Below are 24,433 nucleotides of genomic sequence, written 5' to 3' on the forward strand. Positions count from 1 at the left end.
TTCAACCATAATGCCTTTGCCACCCAATGATTGATGGGAACTGTCCTAGGCTCTAGATCAGTGGTTTTCAACCTTCATGATACCGCGGCCAATCGGTTATAATATATCCAACACTATAAGGGAGACTTCAGTGACGTCACGAGCTTCGCGCGGAGGCCTTCTGCTATAGAAGGTGTTGCTCCTGTCCGACGGATGGAAAACACAGTATCTAGACCACAGAAGCCTGTGAAAGAAACCGTAGCCTCTACAAGCGTGGAGCTGGCAGGGCTCAAGCCCGGGAACCAGTTCTGTCTTAACGCATAGGCCCACCCGAGCATGGCCCGGGGGCCTCAGAAAAACGAGAGGTAGTTGTATTTCTCGGGGATTTCCCATGTAGGGAGTAAGAAAAATCACTTGGCTCTCGGGCCCATGATGCTCTTAAAACGGCCCTGCCAGGAACCCAGAAGAGTTCTTAAATTTTTTGTTTATTAGACCGTGAAAAATCTGGTCTGGGACCCATACCTAATTTTTAAAATCATTGTACCAAATTTCGTAGGCACCTATGCACAATTTGAGGCAGTGTCATCTTGACGCATGGGCCAACCCGGGCACGTCACGGAGGCCTTGAATGAAGAGCGTGGGGGGGGGGGATAAAAAAGGAGATATGGTTAAAATTTGCGAGATTAAGCATGTGAATTGGTAAGTAGGCATTTGCAGTCTGGATAGAGGGCTGAGCAGAATCAATTTGGCCGGGGGGGGGGCATGATGCTTTTAAGACAGCCTAGACTTCAGGCCATTTCTGGGCCGTTTTTCCAGGAGAGAGAATGTGTAGCCCTGACTATCGCAAAATTTTAAAAAAACTATATTTTTTTACGAAAAAGTGAAAAGTGTGTGGGGGGGGGAGTTAGTTATTATAACAGGAAAAGAGTTATAAGCCACTTTTGCAGGCTAGAATATCGTCAAACTGTAGCTCGCTTGTTGCTTCATAGATGGCAGCACAAGTTCAAATATATTGGGCTACTTTTTGGCTACTTTTGAAGAGGATTTTGGCTGGAAATTTTTTAAAGACCTGGCAACTCTGCCGATGCCCCTAGAACTTGATTTGAGATCCAAGAACTGTGGCAGGAACACCGATCCCTGGGTGGCAGAACATCGAGTCACTCGGAATTTGTGAGTATGTGAGGTATTTCCTCTTTGTTTCTCTCTCTCATTCACCATTTCATTGAGTTCATGGCGGTGATCCGGAAATTTTGTAAAGTTTTGTTAATATCATGATTTCATTGAGGTTAGATCAAACTCCCACCCCCGTAGTATTTTCAGTTAAGTAGGAATTTCTTTAATGTGTCTTAATTCTAATGATCGCTATGACAATGCACATTTTCGGGATTATTCTGTTTGTTTCGTTGTTTAAAGTAAAGTTTTGTTAAATGTTGATGTTGGAAAAGTATTTATTTTCTGCTATAAGAGACTTTTGAATTTGCTCAATGTCAATTTCGAAGTATTTTAAATGATGCTGCTGTATTGTTAAAATATCTTTAGGGAAGAAAAGTAATTAAAGTTTAATTATCTTAACTATTATCTATGTGTATGTGTGACTTGTAGTGATTTGGTTCTTTTTACTTGTTTTCATGTGGTAAATGTTAATTAAGATGGAACACTAGCACTCCCCGTTGATAAGGGTTATTTTGTGGTCAAGGTAACCACGCTCTGTATGCCCTATTCGAATCACTGGCCTAGGTGTTAAAAGACATTCATATAAGGAGTAAAATGTTCATAGGTCTCATAAATAAAGTTGTTATGGTAAAATATATCTTTTGGGGAGAACACCATAACATATTGGTGCAGTGTTCTAATATAGAAATTAAATCATAACAATAGCTTTTCCTTTCTATTTTTGGTAATAATATCTTCTCAGAAACTATAAAAGAACCTGGGTGGTTATTCACCCCCTTTCCCTCTCTTATCACGGCATTCCTCTATTTAAATTAGGTAACGGTAAAATTAATGCACTAAGAGTTAAATATCTAAATAAACTATATAACAACTGGTGCCCGTGACCAGTGCCAGCTTCACTGGCAGTAAAAGTAAAATTTCATAAATTTTGAGAATTCAAATTTTTTTTTGGTTTGCCCTTTTGAGCTCAACATATCGCATATTGATACAATGAGTCATTCAAGTAGGGTGTATATGTATATATATATATTTATTTTTTAAATACACACATTTTGGGGGACCAATACATTTACTTTCACTTTGATGCACATATGTATGATTTTGAATTTTTGGGGAACCGCTCTTGTTTCTCCTCACAACAATGGACTTTTGCCACAACTCCACCCTCATGAGTGTTTCCCTATGAAAAACATTTTCTCCTTGATTGCCTGTTTGTTTATCTTTTTCGTTTTTCTTTTGGGTGCTTTTTGTGTGTAACATTTTTGTTGAGCAAAAGAATGGCCCGTAGGCGAGGACAACAGGACCCTGAGGTGTCCTTTGTGATACCAGATGGCTCCCGAGGAGCGAGTGTCACTAGTTGTTTGGGGGGTATCCCAACTTTTAATGGGGAGGGAGACATCACACAATTTTTTTTCCATATTGAGAATTTGGGTGATCATAATAATTGGTCAGATATGGACCAGGCCTTGGTCGTAAAATTGAAGCTGACAGATGCTGCAGCCTCTTATTTAAGGGAAAACCTATTGGAAAGGGGACTTCGGTCTTACACCGACATCAAGTCAGCCCTCCTGGACAGGTACAGGGTACCTGAAAACCCTACCGAACACATGCGGCGGTTGGTCAGGAATGCCAAACTCATTCAGGTCAGGAATGCCCAACCAGGGAAACCAGAACTGGCCGGTGAGCAGGGATTAAGGGACCCTACGTCACCCATGGCCACCACTGTTATCGTCCCCTTAATTGAACCCAGAAACATGTCTTACCAGCTCCCAGTAGTCAAGGTACTGATACACACACATACATTTAGAGCATTAATAGACACAGGTGCATCAATAAACATAATACATAAAAACATTCTCAAACACATTCCACACACTATTGAACATACCAACATACAAATCAAGGGCGTCACACCTGGCTCTATGCCCATTTCAGAAACGGTGACACTTTGTAACATGACGACCTGGGATCTCTTACAATCCTGTTGTTCAATTAATCTTGTTTAGGCCCCAGGGTTCGTTGGTTACCGGAAACCACCCGAGGCTTCCGCTGACAATCCGGTTCGGGTCAGTTAGTTCGCTTAGTCTGACGGTCCGGAGGTGGGGTCTCCTAGCCGTCGGGCGAGAACGGGGCCAGAGGTCGGGCTACCAACGTCCCATATAAATTCCGCTTTACATCTATGTCAGAGATCCCAATAGCTCGTCTGGTTACCTTCTCTTTCCCTCTGGGGGTTCCCGTGGTTCGTCGGTGGAGACCACGTCGAGTTGTCATCGTCAAACTCTATTTTAATTGTGTAATATATTAGTGCAATATAATATAAATGTTCAGCAAAGTGTTATATAAATATGTAATATATTTTACCTCCATGCCGTCGGTGGTTCCTAGGACCATCTCACGGTTTATAATGTCATGAGTTTTTACAATGTGCAATAGGCCTAAAAGTTGTGGATCCTGGCCAGATCTCCAATTTGTTATGTTTGGATGCCAGATTTAATATTATAATGCTTACAGTATTTCCTTTTCTCATGAAGTTATGTAAATCAGATACAAGCTAATGTTGTGATTGGTTTTCCTTTTCTCATGAAGTTATGTAAATCAGATACAAGCTAATACCGCACCTTCTATGTTGTGATTGGTTCTTCAGTAAGGCATTGTGGGAATGCTACTATATAAAAGCCAGCTAGAGATGTGCTGACTCTCTCGCACTACCTACCTACTTCCTCACCTACGACTAACGACCGACTTAATCAGTAAGGCGTCACGCCCTGTCATGGTGTGAGCCAGATCGTCTCATAAGTAACGATGAAGTTACAATAGTAGAAGTGTGCCTTGGCACTTATCTCGTCTCATCGCACGTAAGGTTTCAATGTCGTCGTGATCCAGTGATCGGTTAGTGGCCAGACCGGCCACCCGTGGACTTTCATCTCCAGTTCCATGTGCAGTGGCTGAGCTTTCATCTCAACGTGTGTTTACACCAAAGTCGTCTGAAGCTGGTGACGACGAGTCTTTGGCTGTGTGGCAGACACCTGGGAGTATCTACCGGACGATGTGATAAGACGTGAAAACCTGGACAACGGCGGTGAGATCGATTCATATTTTTGTTTCATTGTGACAGTGAGAGAAAAGACTAACTGTGATAATTGTGATAAAACGTTAATTAATAGTTTAACATATAAAAGGGCCTGTGATAATAGTGATTACGCTGATTAATGGTTTAACAATATAATTGAATAAATGTTATAGTTCTATCTAAACTTTGTCTATTCCATTGTTGTCATCCACTCAATGTTTACTGGGGGAAAAAATATTGAAGAACCGGGAGGTAACGATTAAGAACGTTACATAAATTCTGGGGGCTCGACCGATACCAGTTCATTGATTTTGGATGACAATTTTGGAATCGCAATATTGAGATCGTATTTTTAATCTCGGGTTTGAGTTTTTGTGATCATTTCGCAAATTCATGTTTTAATGGGCGATCGCATTGCAAATTCGTGTTTAAACGAGCGATCGCGAACATCGCTTGTGTTTTGTTAGTCGATCTAGTCGTGGGTATTATATCTAGTCAAATATTATGATCGTATGATAAATTTGAACTTTTCAAAAATGTTGTGATCGATGATCGAACCCAATTTAATATTTTTTTGTTGCACTTGTGTTTTGATTCTAATATTTTTTACGGGATTTTTTTTTTTTTCCGCAAATATTTTTGATAAATTAATGTTTAATTGTAACAATGAATTCTAGTTATTTGAATAGTACGCCTGGATATTCAGGTAGAGATGATTTTTGTATACAAGTTGAATCCGATCATAATGATCTTATTTTCGAGAATGACGATCGGACTCGATCGGGGTTTTCACCCACGATCCCATTAAATTCCGGCAATTCATTTACTGGGCTAGCTTATCCGAGTAATGATCGTTTAACATTTTCCGGACATAATAATGTTCGAGAATTTTTGAGCAAGTGTGATATTTTCTTTTCTCTACAAAATATCCGGAATAAAATCGAAATTGCAGTAAGTGCCTTTGAGGGTAGAGCTCAATTGTGGTGGGCCAATATAGGTAAAGATGAACTTCAAAAAATGGATTATGGTGATCCTTGGGAAAATTTTAGGAAGTTAATGCTACAAACATTTTCACCGCATCATACACGGATTGAGTTGGCTCAGGCCTTATTTTCTCAAAATTATTTGAGTGGCTCCTATTTGGACTTTGTCTTGTATAAACTTGAATTATTTAAATCTTACGATTCATCGATACTGGTATCTGAAAAAATTGAATTGATCATCAAACAATTTCCACCGCGGGTAAGAACCTTTTTGGAAATACGTCAACCAGATACGTTGCAAAAATTATTTGTGTTGTTGGATCAATACAACTCCTTTCAAAATTCAAGTTCTCAAAATTATCGAAATGTACCTTTTCAGAGGTCTAATTTACCAAGAGTGCCCTTTCAGTCTCGTAATGTACAGGGTTTTACTAGACCTCCTATGCTAAAGACCCAGACACCGAAATATTCTCAATTAACTTGTTTTGGTTGTAATCAAACCGGTCATGTAGTTCGAAATTGCCCTTTACAACAAAACAGTGGACAGGGAAACGGGCCTACAGGTACATAAAGAGGGGTGGTGTTCCTGTGGTTTCTAGTACCTCTCAAATTGATTTTTTATTTCCGATTGTTAAAATTAATGACAGTTATGTAAGAGCTATAATTGATACTGGGGCTGATAAATCAGTGATCAGCCTTGAATTGGCACAGAGGGTGTGCAAAAACAAAAATGAAATTAGACCCTATATAGGAGGTAATTTTCAGTTGGCCTCGGGCGAGTGTTGTCAACCTGTTGGAGTTCTAATGACTCGGGTCGAAGTACGAAATAGTACTATTGACACGGATTTGATAGTTCTCGCCGGAGCGCCTACTGAGGTCTTGTTGGGAATAGATATTTTATCTAAATTGGAGTTAATAATTGATTTCAAGCACAAGGAACTGAATGGAGGACTTCAGCAATATAGGGGGGAAATTGACAAACAAAAAATTACAAATCTAATTGAATCTTCTGAATTTTGTGATAATCAGAAAAAATTATTGTTTGAATTGTTGTCAGAATTTGAAAATCTTTTTCGGGATAAACCAGGTAGAACACATTTAATAGAACATAAAATTGTTACACAGGGTGGCCCTACTTTTAGATCTCCATTTCCCCTACCTAGGTGGAAAAAACAATTGGTTGAAGAACAGGTTAAACAAATGTTGGAAGATGACATTATAGAACCGGCTTCCACCAGTTGGAGTTCACCTTGTTTTCTTATCAAAAAGAAAACGGGAGATTGGCGATTTGTTATTGACTATAAAAAACTTAATAAAATTACCGCTCCAGATAGGTACCCCTTGCCATCGATTGATCAGATACTACAAAGAATTGGCAACTCAGCCTTTATATCCACTTTTGACTTAGCGTCAGGATATTGGCAGGTGCCAGTAAGGTTTGAGGATCGTGACAAAACTTCTTTTGTCACAGACTCCGGCATGTACCGTTTTAAGGTCATGCCGTTTGGCCTTAATAATGCGCCTGCCACCTTTCAGCGCATGATGACTATGGTACTTGGTCATTTGGTGGGGAGGTGTACAGAGTTTTATCTGGATGATATTGTTGTTTATAGTTCAACTTTTGAACAACATTTACAAAATTTAAGAATTGTTTTTTCTTGTCTTCAAAGGGCGGGGTTAACATTAAAACCAGAAAAATGTTGTCTATTTAAGAATAATTTAGAATTTTTGGGTCTAAATTTGTCCCGTGAAGGATGGCATGTTAAGCCCACACAAACAGAGGCTATTTCTCAATACAAAAGACCATTAAATGTAAAACAACTCCAACGATTTCTTGGACTCTGTAGTTGGTATAGACAATTTGTTTCTCACTTTAGTAATATTGCGTATCCTTTATATCAATTGACAAAAAAGGGATATAAATTTCATTGGACAGAAATCCATCAACAGGCATTTGAGAAATTAAAGAGGGCTTTAATTGATACTCCAGTATTAACAACCAGAAAGGAAGGTTGTAGATTAAAGATTTATACTGATGCTTCGGGTATAGGAATAGGTGCTGTTTTACAGCAAGTTGAACCTGAGGGCGAGAAACCCTTGGCTTTTGCTAGTCGTACACTCAATTCGGCAGAGCAGAATTACTCAGTTTCGGAGCAAGAGGGTTTAGCAGTAGTATGGGCATGCCATAAATTTAGGGGCTTCTTTACAGGAGAGTCTGTAACTGTGGTCACTGACCATAGAGCTGTAGCCTGGTTTTTTGATGCAAAAAATCTAAAGGGAAGACTCAGTAGATGGGCCCAACTTTTGCAAGAATATCCTCTTTGTTTCGAGTACCGTAAAGGTTCAACAATGCAAGTTCCCGATGCCCTATCACGGATGCCCTCTTCATCAAATGATGAAATGGATTTTGAGGAATGTATTGATAACAGATTATTTTTATTTTCTCTTTTGGATGTTTCGGAATTGGTTACCAAACAGAGACTGGAATACACAGACATCATAAAATATTTTCAAGAAAAAAATTTGGGAAATAGAATTGTTGATCATAAATTGGAAAAATATTATCTTTATGAATCAGATAAATTGTATTATTTACATAAACATGCAAAATTATTGGTTATTCCTAATGCATGTAGAAAAAAATTTCTTATGGAGATGCATAATCATCCCACTTCGGGACATATGGGGGTAGGAAAAACTTATCAAAGATGCTTAAAGCGAGCCTATTGGCCTGGTATACGAAGGGATGTCAAAAATTATGTACTTAGTTGCCCTATTTGTCAAACACGAAAGTTTGACAATAAAAAAAGATGGGGTCCTATGGTGTCCTCGACTGTAAATTTCCCAGGAGAGGTCGTAGGAGTGGATACCATGGGTCCTTTTCCTGTTTCCTCTAGGGGAAATGTGCATCTTTTGGTAGTGGTAGATTACTATTCAAAATGGGTTGAAGTTTTTCCCCTTCGTAGAATAACAGCCTCTGTGGTTGCCAAAAAATTTGTTTTTGAATATTGTACAAGATTTGGTTTTCCAAAAAATCTTGTTTCCGATAATGGTCCCTGTTTTATTTCTAATTTGTTGAAAGAAACTTGTAATGTCCTTAAGATAAAACAGCGATTTATTACCCCATATCATCCACAGTCTAATTTGACAGAAAGAATAAATAAAACATTGAAGCAGATGATTGCCTGTTTTATTTCTGATAATCACCGTACTTGGGACAAAAATTTATCTTTCTTTGGTTTGGCTTTACGGTCTGTTCCGTCTGAAACCACTGGTGTCTCTCCCTCGAAGTTGTTTCTCGGTCGTGAGCTTGCTTTACCCTTTGACTGGGCTCTGGATACCCCAATTTGGGAAAGGGCCAATATACCAGATATTTTGGTTCAACAGGTTAAGGAAAGAGTTAAAAAACAGCAAAGGAGACAGAAGTATTATTATGATAAAAGGAGAATTCAACATGAGTTTAAGGTGGGAGATAGTGTGTTAGTCCGTACTCATTACAGATCCAGCGCCCCTGGAAATGTTATGGGCAAACTGAAACCTAGGTGGGATGGACCATTTTTCATTCAAAAAAAAATATCACCTGTTGTTTATTTAATTCGCGATCAGAGTTTTGTGATTGTTGGTAAATATAATGCCTGTGATCTTAAGGCCTTTATTGTGGCTGGGGAGAGTGGAGAGATTAATCCTGAAACTAGTCAATCTTTTACTAGTCAAGAGGCCTTCCCTATTCAAGAACAGACATATCGGTCAGAGGATGTTAATTCTAGTCAAAGTGCTATTGCATCTAATGGAGAGTCTAGTCAAAATTTGAATCCTTCGATTGAACATGTATTTAGTGATGAGACAGTGCCAAAGGTTAGAACTCGTTCTAGTTTTCATAATCCTCGTAGATTTTCTGATCTGATGGTTCCTTTACAAAGAGGTTGGCAAAGAATGCTAGTTAAGAGAAAGAAAGGACCTCGCGTGGACGTATATTATTATAATCCTGACGGTTTAAAGTTCCGTAGTTCAGTGGAAGTTCTCCGTTATCTCAGTCAACAGGATACTGATCTTCGGGTTGAAAATTTCTGTTTCAATGGTCAAAAATCTTTACAGGGAGATAATTATCGTATTGTGGGCAGACGGTAAATTAAAAAAAAAAAAAAAAAAAAAAAAAAAAAAGTTTAATAGATTTGTTCTATTTAGGTTAGGTATTATTTTATGTTGTCTCTGTGTTTCACTCCTTGTTTGAGTGGGCAAATTTTTTTTTATTTTGTAGTTATGAAAATTTTTTTGTCAGGGTAAAAAAAATTTTTTTTTGCAGAGGGGGAGGAGGTGTAACATGACGACCTGGGATCTCTTACAATCCTGTTGTTCAATTAATCTTGTTTAGGCCCCAGGGTTCGTTGGTTACCGGAAACCACCCGAGGCTTCCGCTGACAATCCGGTTCGGGTCAGTTAGTTCGCTTAGTCTGACGGTCCGGAGGTGGGGTCTCCTAGCCGTCGGGCGAGAACGGGGCCAGAGGTCGGGCTACCAACGTCCCATATAAATTCCGCTTTACATCTATGTCAGAGATCCCAATAGCTCGTCTGGTTACCTTCTCTTTCCCTCTGGGGGTTCCCGTGGTTCGTCGGTGGAGACCACGTCGAGTTGTCATCGTCAAACTCTATTTTAATTGTGTAATATATTAGTGCAATATAATATAAATGTTCAGCAAAGTGTTATATAAATATGTAATATATTTTACCTCCATGCCGTCGGTGGTTCCTAGGACCATCTCACGGTTTATAATGTCATGAGTTTTTACAATGTGCAATAGGCCTAAAAGTTGTGGATCCTGGCCAGATCTCCAATTTGTTATGTTTGGATGCCAGATTTAATATTATAATGCTTACAGTATTTCCTTTTCTCATGAAGTTATGTAAATCAGATACAAGCTAATGTTGTGATTGGTTTTCCTTTTCTCATGAAGTTATGTAAATCAGATACAAGCTAATACCGCACCTTCTATGTTGTGATTGGTTCTTCAGTAAGGCATTGTGGGAATGCTACTATATAAAAGCCAGCTAGAGATGTGCTGACTCTCTCGCACTACCTACCTACTTCCTCACCTACGACTAACGACCGACTTAATCAGTAAGGCGTCACGCCCTGTCATGGTGTGAGCCAGATCGTCTCATAAGTAACGATGAAGTTACAATAGTAGAAGTGTGCCTTGGCACTTATCTCGTCTCATCGCACGTAAGGTTTCAATGTCGTCGTGATCCAGTGATCGGTTAGTGGCCAGACCGGCCACCCGTGGACTTTCATCTCCAGTTCCATGTGCAGTGGCTGAGCTTTCATCTCAACGTGTGTTTACACCAAAGTCGTCTGAAGCTGGTGACGACGAGTCTTTGGCTGTGTGGCAGACACCTGGGAGTATCTACCGGACGATGTGATAAGACGTGAAAACCTGGACAACGGCGGTGAGATCGATTCATATTTTTGTTTCATTGTGACAGTGAGAGAAAAGACTAACTGTGATAATTGTGATAAAACGTTAATTAATAGTTTAACATATAAAAGGGCCTGTGATAATAGTGATTACGCTGATTAATGGTTTAACAATATAATTGAATAAATGTTATAGTTCTATCTAAACTTTGTCTATTCCATTGTTGTCATCCACTCAATGTTTACTGGGGGAAAAAATATTGAAGAACCGGGAGGTAACGATTAAGAACGTTACAACTTGACATACAAATACATGACACTACCCTCCCCGTCACCTTTTTTGTAGTGCCCAAGAACATTTCCACACACTACCAAGTTCTTTTGGGCTTCGATCTCTTGAGCCAAAACAACATCAATGTTTTCCCGAAGGATAAATGCATCGTGGGACCCTTTGGCACACTCCCCTTTGAGTTAACATCCCAAGAGTCCCTCGTTAACACTTGTACACAAAGTAAACAACACAAATTATTTGCATTTCTTCCTCAAAAAGTGACAGTTCCACCTATGTCAGAGAAATTTGTAAAATTGAAAATTTCACATAACACCTTACAGGTTGGGACCTCTGTGTTGGTGTCAAGGAATGACAAATTAAGACTATCCATTTTGTTGTCACAATCTCTTAACCAGGTCCTTCCCAATAATGAAATTCTTGTCAAGGTGGCTAATCTTTTGGACAACCCCTTGACTATAAACAAAAACACTAAGTTGGCATACATTGAACCCATACAAAGCCTTGAGGGGGAACACATAGTTATGCAACTGAAGTTCTTCCCAAGGATTTGGATGTGGTTGAGAACATGGACGCTTGGGGAGGCACCTTAAAGTTGGATCATTTGGAAGAATATCAACGTCAACAAATGTTAGACCTGTTGCAACAATACCCCAATCCGTTTGCTTATTCAGTTAGTGACCTACCAGGGACCACCACCCTATTTCACAGAATTCCCCTCCAGGATGATAGGCCTATTAGGCAGAAGCCCTATAGGGTCCCCTATCATCTTCGAGAGGAACTGGATAAGCAAATTCAAGAACTCCTAGATGCGGACATCATAGAGCCGAGTGACAGCCCTTATTTTGCACCAGTCCTCCTGGTTAAGAAGAGTGATGGCTCGTACAGGTTAGTGACAGACTTCAGGAAATTGAATGAGAAATGTGTCCCAGACAGTTTCCCCTTGCCTCTCATCACCGAAATGGTCGATAATTTGGCTGGCGCCCAATATTTCTCATGCATGGATATGACCAGTGGCTATTTTCAGTGCTACATACATCCCGAGGACCAGCACAAGTGTGGTTTCACCACCCACCAGGGTCACTTTCAATGGAAGAGGATGCCTTTTAGGCTAAGAAATGCCCCAGCCACCTTCCAACGCCTTATGCAAGTGGTCCTCTCCAAATTGTCCCCTTTTCAGATAGCCACGTACCTCGATGACCTTGTAGTTGCTTCAAAGACATTCGAGGAACACCTAGTTCGTCTCAAAATGGTCTTTGAGCGTCTCTCAATCCACAACCTCAGGCTTAAGCCCTCAAAGTGTGTCTTTGCTCAAAAAGAAATAACCTATCTGGGATTCAGAATCTCTTCAGGGAATGTGGCCCCTGATCACAGTAATTTGAAGGTGGTCCAAGCTTTCCAAACCCCAACCACCAGAAAACATGTCCGGCAATTTCTCGGGCTAACAGGCTTCTATAGATGATTTGTTAAAGACTATGCCACCATTGCCCTTCCCCTCACACAGTTGACCAAAGAGTCCGTCCCCTTTGGGTGGAATGACGCAGCCCAAACTTCATTTGATACCCTTAAGGACACCTTGCTCAAAGAGCTAGTCCTTAAACTCCCCGATTTTGAAAAACAATTTTTCCTATTCACTGATGCCTCAAAGTTTGCCCTAGGGGCTGTTTTATCCCAAAAGGATGATGAGGGTCATTTCCACCCGGTGGCATATGCGAGCAAGAAGCTTAAGGGCGCTGAGATAAACTACAGCGTTGTGGAAAAAGAAGCCTTGGGAGTGGTCTGGGCCACCACTTATTTTAAATATTATTTGTTAGGACGCCCCTTCACTATCTACTGTGATCAGGCGTCACTTTCCAAAGTGCTCAAGCTAAGAGACCCCACCTCCAGGATAGCGAGATGGATAATGACTCTGTCCCCGTACCAAAATGCCATTATCCATTGCCCTGGAGCATCCAACAAACCTGCAGATTTCATGTCAAGGGGGGTCAACACAGTCGAACAGGTGCAAACCTCAGTTGACCCAGCCCTGAAAATCAGAATCCAGAATCTTCAAGAAGATGATGTCCAGTGCACCAAAATAAGGCAGTGTTTAAACGAGGACAAAGTGCCCCTACCTAAGAAAATGTTATTCTTCACACGTGATGACTGCCTGTATGCAACTCTGAGGAAGCCCAAGGGGAGGCTACAAAAAATAGACAAGTTAGTAATACCAGCTGTTTTGACAGAGGAGGTGATAGCGCTGAATCACTCGACTCTATGTACTGCCCATCCAGGTCTGACCCGTACCTTGGCCAGAATAAAGACCTTCTTTTATTGGCCAGGGATGTATACACAAATTAAAAGATTCATTGAAAATTTTCATTCCTGTCTTGGGAAGAGGGGTTTTCTAAAAAACAAATTGGCACCACTACAGAGGATGCCCATCACTAACAGACCCTTACAACTGGTTGCCATGGACGCTGTGGGGCCCCTTCCCATTTCCTCTGCGGGTAACAAATATTTATTGGTAATCACTGACTACTTCACGAGGTATCCCGAGGCATATGCAGTCCCAGATATAAAATCTGACACTGTTGCATCGGTCTTGGAAAAGTTTGTTTGCACCCATGGGGTACCAGAGTCCCTTTTGACAGACCGGGGAACTAACTGTTTGTCCGAGACCATGCAACAGGTGTATCAGAAGCTTGGTATCAAGAAACTGAACACCTCAGCCTATCATCCAGCCACTGACGGGGTGACAGAAAGACTGAATGGTACTATCATTAGTTCTCTGAGTCATTTGGCAAAAGATTCACCAGACGACTGGTGTCGTTATGTGGATTTTGCCTTATTGGCTCACAGAACTAGTGTGCATACAACTACTGGCGAGACCCCAGCTTTCTTGATGCTGGTCGAGACCTCAACTTGCCCTCACAACTGTTGACCTCTCAGACACAAAGGTCTTACGCAGCCACAGTAGATTATGCCCGGGACCTCACACACCGATTACGACAAGCACACAAAATAGTAGAGTCCAACCTGCTCAAGGCAGCAGAACGACAAGGAAGGACTAGAGAAAAGGTGGCAATTTCCAAGAACCTACAGGTCGGTGATACTGTGTATTGTAATCAACCAAACCTCAATAGAGGGGTTCATCGGAAATTAGCACACCCTAACAAGGGTCCATACACTATTACGAGGAAATTGGGACCAGTTAATTTTGAGATTAGACTAGTGAACCAACCCAATAGGACCTATAAAGTCCATGTGGACAGGTTGGTAAAAATCAAGTCACCACCAGTAGTGGTTAGTAGAGAAGAGAGGGGTGAACGACACCCGAATACTGGTTCACAAGGCGACTCGAATAGTCATTTTGTACAGGGGCACTATAACCTTAGGCCCAGGGATAATTTCAATTTTGTACAATAATTTTTTTTTGTTTGGCCACTTGTACTTGTGTTTTTGTTGATGGCGAGATTATGATTATGTTCTGCCAGCGACTATATTGTTTTTCTGGAGAAGGGGAAAGGACTTTTCCCTTCCTTCCAGTATCAGTGGATGACAAGCGTTGTCCTATTTTCTCCTTGCCAACGACTGTTAATGGGATTTGCCATGAGCGAAGTGAAGCTGCTCCCCGGGAGGGCAGTAACCACAGTGATAGAGAGCTGTTCAGGTTGTTTCAGTGTAGGGGGTAGGGGTGAGATAAGGGTCAGGCCTATAATAGCTTTCTTTTTGTCTACAATGTGTTGTCCCCACCATCCCCCCCCCCGTTCTTTACCCAGCACCCTCACTCCAGCTGCCTGCACGGGTTTCTTCACACCTCATGATCTGTCTCATTTACACTCCCAGGGACCTGTACTTGTTTGTGCCGTGTACGTGTTGTTCTGTCGTTCATGTCTAACCAAGAGTAGAAAGGCCTTTATAAGGAGGGCAACAAAGCGCTTTTCACTATGTGGTCCTCTGAGTTGGGTTCTCTGAGACTTGCCGTAGACCCTGTTGTCCTTTCGTCTCCGGAGTCCCCACCATCACCTCAACAAGTTTTTTTTTTTCCCCTCACGTTTCATTTTTCTTCTTCTCCCTCTCCGCACGCTGCGCTGAAAAATTCTGATGTCATCAGAATTTTTCTCGTCATACCGGGAGGGTAATGTTATGGAGAATGGGAAAAATGGAAGGGGTAGTATTATTATTTTTTGTGAATATCATTCTTCATACACACACACACGTAAATACTCCCTGTTCATATGTGGCCCACACGTAAAAACAAACACTACACAGTCACTAATTACACTTATTAATTATTATATGTTTCAGCGAGGCTGAAAATTGTATTATTTTTTTATATATTTCAAAATTATTAAATCCCTCATTTGTGGACATTTTCTCTGTTCCCCATGCTCATGAGCGGCAAATAAAACCAAGAAATCAAAATTCCAGATTTCTATCATGATCGTGTTTCGACATGAAACTTGCTTGCCCTCCCTTCCCTAGAGCCTCCTCCTCTTCTCCCCCCCAGGGGTGAGTCACCATTTTCGCGCGCTTTCATCGAGAGGACATGACGTGGCTATCTGGTGACCCCTCCGCCTCCAATCGGAAGGCCGGAAAGTTGAAGGTCGAGAGAAGAGTTGACGAAGACGAGGCTTCCGTTCTTTTTTTGGGGACTGAGAGATGTTGAGGTAGGACGTGCTCTCCTGAAGCTGCGTGGCCCCCTCGCCACCTACTCCCCCTTAAGTCCGAACAATCCTCCTGCCCACGACTGAAAAAAAAGCTCCCCTCCCTCAACCATCCGGGAGGAAGTTGTGAAAGCCGGTATCGTCATGGGTCAGCGGCAGGGCCGTGGCCTTACTACCTGCCAAGGTGCCGAGCTCCAGTTCCAGACATTACCAATAAACGACTGAAAAGAGCGACACATCCCGACGAACGGTATCAGCCAACCACCGGGACATCAGTATGGATCAACAACCCGTGCCGAGCTCTAGTATCTAGATGTCACCAGTGAAGACGGAAAATTCGGCGCTTCATCTATGAGCGACCTGTCATCTCAGCCACCGCCAGGGATCCGTCCGTACCATTCCAGTGAGTGACATCTGCCTTCCGTCTTCCTGAGACAATTCACATTCCACCGGAGAATGAGCTGAGGTCTTCATCCTCCGTGGGACAGCTCGGTAAAGTACTCAAAATTTACCTATCTTTCGGATACCCCCCCCCCCTTCCACTTTTTGCTGTTTCCGTCATCTGACGGTAATGTCCATGTACAGCTATTAATATCTCTGTAATGTTCATATTATTAATATCTCTGTAATATTCATATTATTCGTTCCAAAAGGGGCCCCTAGAACCAACGGTTCATTTTTTTAGAATTAAATTCTTAATTTTTGAAATGTTGTCTTGCTTGATTCACTGTATCCTATGATTTGTTGAGATAGCTTTTACTTTCTATTTTTGGTAATAATATCTTCTCAGAAACTATAAAAGAACCTGGGTGGTTATTCACCCCCTTTCCCCCCCCCCCCTTATCACGGCATTCCTCTATTTAAATTAGGTAACGGTAAAATTAATGCACTAAGAGTTAAATATCTAAATAAACTATATAACAAAATTCACAGATTACGTGAAGCTAATGAGGGTAGTCGGGAATCCAAGCGATAGCAAGATGCTCCAGACAAATTTGAATATGATCACAGCATGGGCTAATGAATGGAAAATGATATTTAATGTTGATAGGTGCATGTTCGCTCATTTTGGTTCGAACAACCCACGTTTCACTTACCAGTCAAATGATATTACTATCCCCGAATCAACTAGGGTCACCGATTTGGGAATTCTCATTGATGAACGGCTTAGGTTTTCTGAATATTGCTCAGTTATGTTCAAATAATCAAATGGAATGCTTGGTTTCATTCTTAAAAAAACGATTTTTTCGCGTTTTCTCCTAAAATCATTCTTCCGCTTTACCGAGGCTTAGTTCGTCCCGTACTGGACTATGCCGCCAGGTTTTGGAGACCAAAAAATACTTGCACAGCAGCGACACGGACTTGGTTGAGAGGGTGCAGAGAAGAGCTACGTGTGCGGGCGGATCACGAAAATCTTTGCGAATTTTGGTAAAATATTTCTCCAATTTATCAATGCATTTTTCGATAGCGAATCGTCTAAAAACAAACAGAAAAATTATACACTCATGTCCATAAATTAAAGATAATTCAGAATCACATGGAAATCGAAATCTAAAGTAAAAATTTCACCTGTAGAATTATCACACACATCTGCAAGAATGATATGCAAATTTCAGGAAGCCACCAGATGATGACGATAGTACGTCACAATGACGAGAGTGTAAGGGGGGGGGAGTATATAAGGAATGCTGGCAAAGAAGTAAAATTGTTCACAAGAGTTCTGTAAGGAGCGAATAGTTATAACACAGAGGACGCATGTGGAGGATTTTTTACGTGGTAGAATTATCGGCCGCCTGGAATGTGGGCGTACTCAGATGGAAGTATCCGAGGAACTTGGAATTGCCCGAAGTGTCATCTCTAGGCTTTGGCAACGATTCCAAGATAACGGAAATGTCAGTAGACATTACAGTACAGGTCGCCCCCGAGTTACAACGCCGAATGAAGACCGGTATTTGGCAGTAACTGCCAAAAGAAGCAGTCGGAGCACAGCATCCGACCTGTCTCGTCAGCTATCTGCAGCCAAGGGCGAAACAGTTTCAAGGCAAACCGTACAGACGTTTGGGAGATATTGGTATATATGCTCGCAGGCCTGTCAGATGTGTTCCGCTCACGGCAACTCACTGTCGGCAGCGATTAGCCTGGAGTAGAGAACATGTAATGTGTACATCGTTACAGTGGGCTTGTGTGATGTTTTCCGACGAGTCCAGGTTTAGCTTGCAGTCTGATTCACGTCGGACTTTCATATGGAGAACGCCAAGTACCCGTTACCACCAAGCCAACATCATTGAACGACACCGTTACGGTGTTGCGGCATTGTTCGTTTGGGGTGGAATCATACTGGGTTCCAGAACAGATCTGCATGTTCAAACCGGAACCATGAAAGCCCAAATTTATCGGGACATCATTCTGGAACAACATGTACGTTTGTTTAGGGGTGCCATGGGCGCAGAATTTGTGTTTATGGATGACAACGCCCATCCTCACCGAGCAAACATCGTAAACGAATGCCTTGAATCTGAGGATATAACCCGTATGGAATGGCCAGCATTCTCACCTGACTTGAATCCGATAGAGCATGTGTGGGACATGCTTGGCCGACGAGTTGCAGCCCGTCAACCACCTCCTACATGTGTACCGGAACTTCGGAGAGCATTGCTTGCTGAGTGGAGTGATCTTCCCCAAGATCAGATCGATAATTTGATACTCACCATGCCTAGGCGTTGTACGGACTGTATTTCATCGCATGGGAGACATACAATGTATTAACCATCATACCAACCATGTAATAGTAAGTTTTTGTAAAGGAGATATTTTTTACAATTGCTCCAGGGAGCAAAAATCGTAGTTTTTATGAATGGCATCATACATACACCATCGTTTTTGTTCTTTGTCTTTTGTTTAATAAATGAGCTTTATGAATAAGTAACGTTTGTTTTGTTTCTGAACCTTTATTTGCCGGAGCTGGCATTATCCTTAATTTATGGACATGAGTGTAGTATAAAAATATATTATGAACGTTAATAATCGTAAACAGCTATAAAATATTTAAAAATTTTAACTTTGGAAGAGAAGATACTAAAAGATAACTATATTTTTTAGAACATTATTGGTATTAATTTTTTACATGCTTTTGTTATAATATTCAGTTGATTTATAACAAAAGCATATATACTTGTATTTAAAGAATCGGCAAAACATACACTCGGATCCCGTTTTAACGAATACCGTTATATAGCGAAAATTTCGTTTTTTATGAACACTTTCCTAATCCACCAGATACGCTTACATAGGAACAATGCAAAAACCTGAAATTCCTTTATAACGAAATTTCGTTACAACGAAGTGATTTTCCCGGTCTCTTGGAGTTCGTTATAACGGGATTCGACTGTATTTATACTTCCAATTTGGACAGCATTTATTTTTTAATGTTTCGATGTTTTTTTTCTTCTATTACAATCAAAGCGTCACTGTCAAGCATTTTGGAATTTCGAAAGTCTACAGATCTGCTTGAGCCTGCAGTCATTATCGGTATGAGATTTTGCGTTTTCGTTCATCAAAATTATTATATGCATTTTCTTTTTATATTCGGAGTCTCGCTGTTAAACCGAAGTTTTTACAGAACCCTAAACTTTTTGAGCAAATATGTACAAAGGTAAGCGAAAACTGAGTTTTTTTTTTCACTTCGGAAAGCTCTGGGTGCTGCGTTCTACTGCTTCAAACGAGAAAAAATTTGTACTACAGATAATGCAAATGATACGCTTGTCATTTGTTAAATTAAAAATAGTAAAAAAAATCAATCGATGTAGGTGGCGCTATAGCACATATATTAATATTGAATATGCTTACGCATATAAATATTTAATAGCACTGAAGTGTTCGGCGTACGTCCCTTTTTATTTCGAATATTGCACTTTCCTAATCGTACAGGGCAGCATACGTTGCCATGTTCTGCATATTTCGAACAGACTCGCCAACTAGTTCAGCTGTGGAAAATTTGGTTTTGCGATTGGATGACATTGTTCAGAATGAATGGGGAGGGGATGTCATACGAGAGGTTTGCGCAAAATGTATTTGACCATAATTTTCCGTGCGTAAGCCAATGAAGCTACAGAGGCGTGGCTCGAAGCACGTATTTCGCTGTCCTACTACGCATACTTTAATTTTTCGCCTGATTACAGAAGCTTTATATACAAATGCAAACGCGCCTCCATGTTAATATTCCTCAGGAACTTCTATCTAGCGTATAGGGGACGCGCTGGACAGCCAAAAAAAAAAATACGTGAGGACAACATCCCTGGCAGACCCAGACCACATGGCGACATCACGGATCCTGCTTGCAGAAGCTGCCAGTCGTCGCCCGACCGCTGATGAATGTAAGTGTACGAACATAGTACAGGCTTGTTTCTGATTCTCGGAATCGGCGTCATTGCTGATTGATTAAAAACTTGAATTTCAGGTCTTTTAACCTTTCCCTAACGGTGCCAAGTCGCAGAACCAGAAACCATCCTGAATTATGTTCGTACCCTTGATATGAGTAACGTTGCATTTTCACTTTTTGATTAAATGGCAGAAAAACTTGAACAACGTTACGACATTAATCGCGATGCAGCTGTCGATTAGAAGCAGAACCTCTTGGCAGTACAAATACAATACAAATACAACTACAACGCCACAACAGGCAAATTGCCCAACGAGGTGGCTGACTTAAGAACATCATGGATCCCCGAGCCGACACAACACATGCGGAACCCCCAACGAATCGGTACATGCGGGAATGTGCGTGTACGTGTAGTGAAACCTGACGTGAAGTTTTTTGTTTCTCTGTAATGCTTGTTATGTGTAGTGCTGCCATCTGCCACCAGTTTTTCAAACTATGAGTGAAGTGTTATGAGTGAATGATTTATCATTGTAGGACTGTTGCTCTCTGTGGCGAGACTTTTTAAGGGGGAGACCAGCTCGCATTTGCGCCTTGAAGTTGGGAACCACAGAAAACCAACTTCAGCCGACCACCACTGTGGGGTTCGAACCCGGATCCTCGCATCGTGAGCCCGTCACTATAACCACTCGACCACCACAGCGGCCGACTTACTCCTTGGTGATGGTTGTACTGTTTCGTGCGTCCTTTAGCTCGTCCTGCGTGATCTCCGAACGGGGTTGCTTCTGCTCGATCGTAACCTTGACGCAAACTTCGCTAAGATTCTTTTTAGGCCCAAATCATCGGTCAAAATAGAATGAACGGAACCGATGCTGATGGTCGCCTCGTCAGCAAGTTCTCTGATTGCGATTAGACTATCCTGCATCACCACTTAGTTAATGACGATATCATTTCCGGATGTTAAGGGCCCATCAGAGCATGCTTCACTTTCCCCTGGTATGAGGCCATCTTTGGAGCAGTTGCACCAGTCCTTTTGTCTCCGTAGTGTCCGTTTCTTCATCTCCGAAAGCCTGTTGAAACTTGTGAATAATTTCTACTCGGGTATCATCAAGTTTCGCGCAAAATTTGATGCAGTAGCCTGACGTTGTTCTTCCGAAAATGCGACGACTTCCACTCTCTCATTCATCAGCGGTCTACTAGCGATTGGCAGCTTCTGCAGGCAGGAAAGAAATTCAAGCACACGCATTGAGATTGCCTACATACGTGCACTAAACCATGCCTCCCTAGGTTAATTGGTTTAAGTATGAAAAAAATATGGTCAGATATTTTTTGAACAAACTTCATATTGAGTAGTTTCACTGGCACAGATTAACCATTTATATGTTTAATATGCAGTATACATATTCGATTCTTATCTGTGTCCTGAAAGTGGGGGGGGGGGGGTCACCTATCCACTGATTTTCGTATATATATATATTGTTTAATTTAAATAAGTGACAAACATGTGATTCCAATTATCTGTAGCACAAATTTTGTCTCATGTGTAACAGTAGAATGCACTTCAGAGCTCTCTAAAGCGGGGGGACTTATTTCCCGTTCACCGTGTATGCTCGAGCCTGTATATTAAAATACGAAATTTATTTTTTATACGCTCTTCCGCCCATCTTACATACAATGAATAAATTGAAAATGGTAACTTATTGCTGCATCGATTAAGTCTAATAAATAAAAATTGCAGGGTTTCTGAAATATCCACTGAGATACAGTCAAACCTCATTAGTGCGTCACCCGGTTAACACGTCACTCCGCTTATCTGGTCACCTCTCGGAAGTCCCAATTGTCCTTACGCAAGAATTGGCAGAGCTATGGCTTACTTCGTTTAACGAGTCACTCCGCTTACTAAGTCACATTTTTGCTCTCCCAAGAGTGACTCATTAACGAGGTTTGACTGTATTCAATTTCGAAAATTTTTGTCACTTTTGGCACGAAAATTCCTTTTTTAACCACGTCCCGTACAAACAATTCGCAACAAATTTTGATTGTTTTTATTCGATGAGTCGGCGATAAATCTGGCAACCTCGTCCCAACCTAACCGCACGTTAGAAAAAGAAGGGGAAAGAAAAAGAAAAAATATATATATAGTATGATAGACAAGGGCGTAGCGGGGGGGGGGGACTTGGGGGTCTGCCCCCCCCCCGAAATGTGAGAAAATGACCGAAAAAAAGGGAAAAAGATGGCCAAATCCATTGTTCTGTCACTTTAGTCCCCCCCCCCCAAAATGAAAGTGGTCCCCCCCCGAACGAAATTTCTGGCTACGCCCCTGATGATAGATAAGGAGGTGCCATGGAGAAAAAGAATTAAACATCTAAAATGCAAATGGGCTGGACATATTGCAAGAAAACAGGTCAACAGATGGACCACATGTATCCTAGATTGGTACTACCCCCGTGGTGTTAAACGTCCGAGAAGGCGTCCCCACGCAAGATGGATAGAAGTTTTTAAGTCTGTTTTCAACCTCACGCTACGTGTTCTCTTTCGCTCTTGCATGCATATGGTTAAATGACACGTTACACGTGTTTAAAAAAAATCATTAACTGGAGTATAGGAAGAAAGTAGATAAATAAAAACCAACTTCATTTGAGATAGGGTTACTATAAAGCTTCGCGGTGGTGAAGAGAGAGGGGAAAGAAAAGACAGAGAAATTGTTTTAATTTATTGCACTAGTGTTTGAACGCGTTATTATGTTTGTGATAGCAAATGGGTTAATGAACTAGCGTGTTTAAAGGCATGGAGACATTCAACCCAGGTATGTAATAGTGTTGAACCTAAAACTTCTGAAGAATCCTGAGTAGTTTTTACTGTAATTTTTGATGGGCTTCTCTCCAGATGAGCTTCTTTTGTAACAACTTTTTTTTTCGTTTTCTTTTTTTCCAGGATTCGAGTCTTGAATTCATGAAAAAGCACATTGAACTGGGGACATGTCCTCCTTTTGCTGCGATGGAGAACATAGATCCTTTTAGTGTAATCAGCAAAGCAGCAGCATCATCATTCTAATTCCAAAATATTCATCTTAACAATATATGTTGGAAGAAAACTCTGAAAATAAAATATATGATTATGAGTGATTATGTATTAATAATCTGGAAAATAATTTTGAGGAAAAGAGTATAGTTTTCTAAAATATTTTTCGAAGGCAAGTAGACTTGCCAGTTACAGCTCGAAAATGTTGACAAATGCATGCCTAAATTTGCCAATTATAGCCAAACAAATCGAAAGAAAGTTCAGTTACCAATTACAGCTAAAAACAAATTGCCAAAAGCAGGTACAGTTGAGTTAGGTCTGACTGTCCACTGTACGGTCCAGCGAACCCCATAGAACAGTGCTGTTCTATGGGAAGAAGATCGTTGCTCCTGGAGCGTAATAGTGTTTTTGAACCTGTGGTCCTGAGGATCCGTAAGTACTCTGTGAGGGACCCGCGGCATCATTTTTATTTCTACGATTGCGCGAATAACTCATTTTGTGCTGTGAAATTCTAATTTATTCAATACTAGCTATAATACCCGTCGCTGCCCGGGTTTTCTTCAATGAGGCTTTTTGGATCACGTGATATCTTCCTCTTTCTTTGAGAGACATACAAACCGTATCTAAGTTAGCCAATATGGCGACTTCCTGCATGACATTTGAAATATAGATTCAAAGAAACGTAGAAATTAATATATTTTTCCCTTTTTTTAAGGGACGCTTAGGTATTCCGATTCCGAACTTCGAGTTATCCACATCTGCCTGTTACAGCTTTCAAAAATGCTTAGTTAAAGCTGTGGAATTTTTTCGTTGTACTTTACAAATACCACGCCACAACAGGCAAATTGCCCAACGAGGTGGCTGCAAACACCAAACATGGCCCCCGCTCTGTCCCTTGTGGGATATAAGCAGGCTACCTTGCGGCTGGGCCATGCTGGAAAAAAAAAAAAACACCGTAAGCCACAGGGCCCAACCCCGCCGAGGCCCCCATCGCCTCCGAATCACGGCAATCACATCCCCAAAAATCACCCCCCCCCCCGAAAACCCCCGCCATGGAGCTCGGGCGGATCGCCCGCAAGAGGCCAACGAAAACATTCCGAGCCATCCGCCTTCATCACTGTGCTGTGTCCCCAACCATCAGCCAATCTGCAACACCAACTTCTCTCATCGACGAGGTGGCTGACTTAAGAACATCATGGATCCCCGAGCCCCTACCTACTACTGCTACACCACACATGCTCCCCCCCCCCGCGGAACCCCCCAATGAATCGGTACATGCGGGAATGTGTGTGTACGTGTAGTGCAACCCTGCACATAACAAATGCTTGTTATGTGCAGTGCTGTCATCTGCCCCCAGTTTTACTAACTATGAGTGAAGTGTTATGGTTGAATGATTTACCGTTGTAGGACTGTTGCTCTCTGTGGCGAGACTTTTTAACGGGGAGATCGGCTCGCATTTGCGCCTTGAAGTTGGGAACCAC

General features: G+C 41.4%; 1 protein-coding gene across 1 annotated transcript in view; it reads left to right on the top strand.

Moving 5' to 3' along the window:
• LOC149071526 (uncharacterized) overlaps nt 1-23,059 on the top strand; it is a 47,043-nt gene extending 23,984 nt beyond the window's left edge. The window contains exons 5-6 of the mRNA XM_089247944.1: nt 19,019-19,084; nt 22,866-23,059. Of these exons, the coding sequence (XP_089104070.1) occupies nt 19,019-19,084; nt 22,866-22,985 (186 nt within the window). The 3' untranslated portion in view covers nt 22,986-23,059. The remainder of the gene's footprint in view (nt 1-19,018; nt 19,085-22,865) is intronic.
• Nucleotides 23,060-24,433: the final 1,374 nt, after the last annotated feature.

This window comes from Pholcus phalangioides, unplaced genomic scaffold (genome assembly GCF_987345545.1).
Source record: "Pholcus phalangioides strain wild (caught in Gottingen) unplaced genomic scaffold, Ppha-v1.0 ptg000018l_1, whole genome shotgun sequence".
Taxonomy (NCBI): domain Eukaryota; kingdom Metazoa; phylum Arthropoda; class Arachnida; order Araneae; family Pholcidae; genus Pholcus; species Pholcus phalangioides.